General features: G+C 61.5%; 1 protein-coding gene across 1 annotated transcript; it reads left to right on the top strand.

Annotated features, from left to right (window-relative positions):
- The first annotated feature begins 657 nt into the window (after positions 1–657).
- C8H1orf226 (chromosome 8 C1orf226 homolog) lies at positions 658–3,167 on the top strand. The gene is made up of 2 exons (XM_077825334.1): positions 658–962; positions 2,654–3,167. Exons 1-2 carry the CDS (start codon positions 658–660, stop codon positions 3,165–3,167), a joined length of 819 nt encoding a protein of 272 aa, XP_077681460.1.
- Positions 3,168–5,126: the final 1,959 nt, after the last annotated feature.

Below are 5,126 nucleotides of genomic sequence, written 5' to 3'. Positions count from 1 at the left end.
ATTAGTTGGGGATTGGTCCTGCTTTGAGCAGGGGGTTGGACTAGATGACCTCCTGAGGTCTCTTCCAAACCTAATCTTCTATGATTCTAAGCTGCTCTGACATCCGAATCAGAGTATTCACATGGGGCTTTGCACCAGTCTGAACAGCAGTGTAAGTGAAACTGATGCAGCTCTCCCATACTGACGTGTTCCCTTCCAACCCTGATATTCTATGATTCTATGCCACCCCTGTCTGTGTGCCAACCGATCCATGCGTGCCACCCGATTCATGCGTGCCACCCACTGTCCATATGTCACCCTCTGCCTGCATGCCAGCTCCTCTGCCTGCATGCCAACCACTCCATGCATGCCAGCTGCTGCCCACATGCCATTCCCTCCACACTCACGCCAGCCCCATCCCACACACTGCCCGTGAGCCACCTACTCCTCACAGGCCAACCACTCCATATGTGCCACCCCATCCCCGCACGCCACCCCCTGCCTGCGCACCACCCACTGCCCGCATTCCACCCACGCACCAGCCCCTCCACACGTGCCACCTCATCCTCATACACCAGCCACTGCCCACATACCATGCGCTTGCCCCTCTGCCCAAGTGCGCCCTTCCCCTGTGCACCAACCCCTCCACCCTTCTCTTCTTTTCCAGTTGACCAAAGCATGTTTGAGAATTCAAACACAGACCCCATGCCAAAGCTGCAGCTCAGCCAGTCTGTCTCCAAAGCCTTGCTGGGTCCCACCCTTGAAGGTCTGCCAGCTGCGGCTGAGCCTGGACTGCGGATGGGGAGCAGCCAGCACCTCAAGAACCTGAGCAAGGCTGTCGGGGCCAAAGTCAACGACTTCCTGCGCCGGAAGGAGCCCGCCAGTCTGGGAGAGGTGGGAGTGACCGAGGTCAATGCCAGCGCAGGGGCCAAGCTGTCGGGCGGGACGCACGCACTGCTGGGGGACCAGGCCCATGGTGCAGGGTGAGTCTCCCCTCAGGCGTTGGCTGGCTGACTGAATGCTGATATCTCCCCACCCCACCCCACAGCTGGAGTATACGCTGGGACTGCAGGGCAGTGCTGCAGCCACAGCACAACAGCCCTGGCTGGGGGAGGCTGCGCATTGCTGCTCCCACCTCTCTGAGCCCCTCCTGTCCCACTTTCCCCCTCGTTCATGCCCTGCCCCTCCCCCTCCAATGGCACCTGGGACAAGCTGGCTGTGGGGAGCCCTTCCTGCTGAGAGGGGGTGGCTCCTGGCCCAGATTGGGACTTACTGCAATGTCCGAGGAGGAGGGGAGCTGCCGCACAAGGGCAGAGCTGTGCAAGGAAAGCTACAGGGTCCTGCCCTTTAGCCCCTTTCCCATGAACCCATCCCTACACTGAAACCCCGTCTCTCCAGTTGGAAGCGAGGGCTGTACCCCTTTCTAGGGCCGGCAGCAGGAACAGATGCATCCCAAGATAGCAGGGAGGGATTTGAAGCAGTGGGTGGACGCAGTGAAGAAAAGCAGCCCTAGGAACTATTTGACTTACCAAATTATTTCTACACCAGTAGTTTCTGCTCCCAGAGCCTGCCTGTCCAAGGGGCCTTCACAGCAGCACCCTACAGATGGGAAACTGAGGCACAGAGTGGCTGAGTGACTTGCCCAAGGTCACACAGGGAATCTGTAGCAGAGCAAAGAATTGAACCCAGGTGTCCTAAGATAGCATCCTCTCCTGGCCCTCTTTCCTCTCTGCCATTCAGTCTGTGTGGTCAACACTCAGCAATCATGAGTCGTCCTGCTGCTGGGAGTGTGCTTGTGTCTGTGTGAGCTGATACCACACTGATGCCTTAGACCAGGGGTGAGCAAACTACGGCCTGGGGGCCACGTCCGGCCCTCCAGACATTTTAATCCAGCCCTCAAGCTCCTACTGGGGAGGAGGGTCAGGAGTTGGCTCCCCTCCACACATGCCATGGCTCCACACGGCTCCCAGAAGCAGCGGCATGTCCCCACTCTGGCTCCTACACGTACGGGCAGCCAGTGGGCTCTGCACACTGCCCCTGCCCCAAGTGCAGCCCCCGCAGCTCCCATTGGCCAGGAACCGCGGCCAATGGGAGCTGCAGGGGCGGTGCCTGCAGGACGGGGCAACATGCAGAGCCGCTTGGCCATGCTTCCACGTAGGAGCTGGAAGGGGGACATGCTGCTGCTTCCGGGAGCTGCTTGAGGTAAGTGCTGCCAGAGCCTGCACCCCTGCCTCCCTCCCAGGCCCCAACCCCCTGTCCCAGGCCTGATCCCTCTCCCACCCTCCAAACCCCTTGGTCCCAGCCCCACCCCAGAGTCGCACCCCCCAACCAGAGCCCTCACCACCCCACCCCACCCCACCCCAACCCCCTGCCCAGAGCCCCCTCCTGCACCTTGAAATCCTCATTTCTGGCCCTACCCCAGAGCCCGCACCCCCAACCAGAGTCCTCACCCGCTCCCACATCCCAACCCCCAATTTCATGAGCATTCATGGCCCACCATACAATTTCCATACCCAGATGTGGCCCTCAGGCCAAAAAGTTTGCCTACCCCTGCCTTACACCCCATCAAGCTGGCTCAGCCCTTGGATGAGAGCGCATCCAGGGAAACCCCAGGCAGCTGTCAGCGCTGTGTCGGGTGTTATTGTCGCTCACCGAGGGGCCGTTGTGCTTGCAGGCGTATGCTGTTGGAAACCTTTCCCCGGCTTGACCCGCCACCCCCGGCAGCCAAGAAGCGCACACCCCGGGCTTTGAAGACCCCTCTGGACATGCTGATCTCCTCCCAGCCGGTGGTGGGCAGCCTGGAGTGCAGTACCGAGGCGCTACCCGAGCAAGGCCAGGAACATCCCAAGCAGGCTGCCCAGGGGGAGCAGTGGAAGGTGGCGTGGGACATGTCTCAGCCACAGGGCAGTGCTGAGCTGAGTGCTCATAGCACAGCAGTGCCAAACGGGGATGGGCCCTCCCACAGCAGGGTCCTCTCAGTGCCTGACCTCATCCATGAGGAGAACCTGGAGGGCAAACTCAACGCTGCAGACAGGCGGACAGCCTCCCCGCCCTGCCCAGAGAAACCCGCCGTCAGACTCAGCTGCCTGCTGGAGTACCAGCCCGCCGTGGACGATGGCCCGCCTGTGGCACAGCCCTCTGGCCTGGAGAATGAGGGGGCCCACCCAGACCTCCTGTCCTTTGAGTAGTAGCCCCCATGTACCAGGGGAGTCAGCCACTTCCCCATTCAAGAACACCCCTCCCCCTCTGCTGCATTGTGCCCCTTTGCCCTGCAGGCGTGGAGGTGGAGAGGGAGCATGCTGACTGCACTCTGGGGGTGCCCAGCAGTGTCTCCTGTCCAGGGGGCTTGAAGAAAAGCCTAGCCCCTGCCCATTTGTCCCCTCAAACAATGGCAGGGTGTGGGGGTGATCCTCGAGGCGGTCCACACAGTTACAGCCTATCCTCCCGGGGCCTTAGTGCGGGCCGTGCCAGTGAGCACTGCTCACCGTGGCCAGGCCAGCACAGACACCCTGGGAGGGACTTCTGTTCTCTCCCATCAGGGTCTCCAGCCACACCCTGCACTCCCTGCCGCCCTTCTGTCCCAGTGCCTTTCTCTCAAGCAGCCCTGGGGCTGATGGCAGGGGCAGGAGGCCATGTGCCATTTGCTGCAGGTCCCTCTCACGTCCCTCACTACACGGTTCCTGCTCCTGCGCTGGCCGGCGGCAGTGCCTGCATCTCCGGCAGCACCTTTCCTGAGCTGTGCAGGGCATGGGGCACTGGGCCTGGTGTCTCAGGGGGAAGCCAGTCACCCCTCGCACACAGACCGCCCCACTCTAGGGCTCCCCTGGGCTGCTCTAGTCCCTCTGGGCCACACCCCGTCTGTAGCAGGGGCTGGGAAAATGGAAATGACTTGACGATGGCTCACATGCCTTGAAGGCCATGGCCCTGAGGCATAGCCCGCAGACGTGGTGTCTCCCACTTGTGCTGTAAAACGCCCGGCAGCTTTGCAAGCTGGGGCATGGGCTCTCTGTCAGCTACAGAGGCAGGGTATCCCATTTCTGCCTGAGGGAAATCTTCTCCTCCCACTTGATCCATTACTCTCCCAGCATGCACTGGGTGCCACTGACAGGGCAGTCTCTGTCCTATGCCCCTTTCTTACACTGCACTGGTGCCAGCGTGAGCTCCCCTCGTTAGGGTTGCAACTTTCCAATTGCAGAAAACCAAACACCCATGCCCTGCCCCTTCTCTGAGGCCCTGGCCCTGCCCCACCCCTTCTCTGAGGCCCCCTCCCCCCACTCACTCCATCCTCCCTCCCTCCATCACTCACTCTCCCCCACCCTTGCTCACTCGCTCATTTTCACTGGGCTGGGGCAGGGGATTAGGGTGCAGGAGGAGGTAAGGGCTCCAGCTGGGGGTGTGGGCTCTGGGGCGGAGCCGGGGATGATGAGTTTGGGATGCAGGAGGGAGCTCTGGGCTGGGGCTGGGGCTGGGGCAGGGGGTTGGGATGCGGGAAGGGGTGCAGAGTGAGGGCTCCAAGATGGAGTTAGGGCACTGGAGGGGGTTGGAATGGGGCAGGAAAGGGGTGGGAAGAGGTGGGGCAGGGGTGGGGCCTCATGGAACGGGTGGAGCGAGGGCAGGGCAGCGGGGGGGGGGGGAGGGTCAATGATGCGGCCCTCAGGCCAATGTACTAGTCCTCATGTGGCCCTTGTGGTCATTTGAGTTTGAGACCCTGTATTAACCACTTACTCTGGGTTTATTAATAAATAAAAGTGATTTTATTAAGTATAAATAGTAGGATTTAAGTCAGGGGTGGGCAAACTTTTTGGCCCAAGGGCCACATCGGCGTGTGAAACTGTATAGAGGGCCAGGTAGGGAAGGCTGTGCCTCCCCAAACAGCCTGGCCCCCCGCCCCCATCCGCCCCCTCCCACTTCCCACCACCTGACTGCCCCTCTCAGAACTCCTGACCCATCCAACCCCCCTGCTCCTTGTCCCCTGACCGCCCCCTCCCAGGACCCCCCGCCCCAAACCACCCCTCCGGGACCCACCCCCTATCCAACCCCACTGTTCCCTGTCCCCAGACTGTCCCAACCCCCATCCGCACCCCTGCCCCCTGACAGGCCACCCGGGACTCCCATGCCTATCCAACCCCTCCGTCCCCTGACCGCCC

The sequence above is a fragment of the Eretmochelys imbricata genome, chromosome 8 (genome assembly GCF_965152235.1).
Source record: "Eretmochelys imbricata isolate rEreImb1 chromosome 8, rEreImb1.hap1, whole genome shotgun sequence".
Taxonomy (NCBI): domain Eukaryota; kingdom Metazoa; phylum Chordata; order Testudines; family Cheloniidae; genus Eretmochelys; species Eretmochelys imbricata.
Note: the sequence above shows the minus strand (reverse complement) of the source record. Positions and strands in the feature narration are given on the sequence as shown.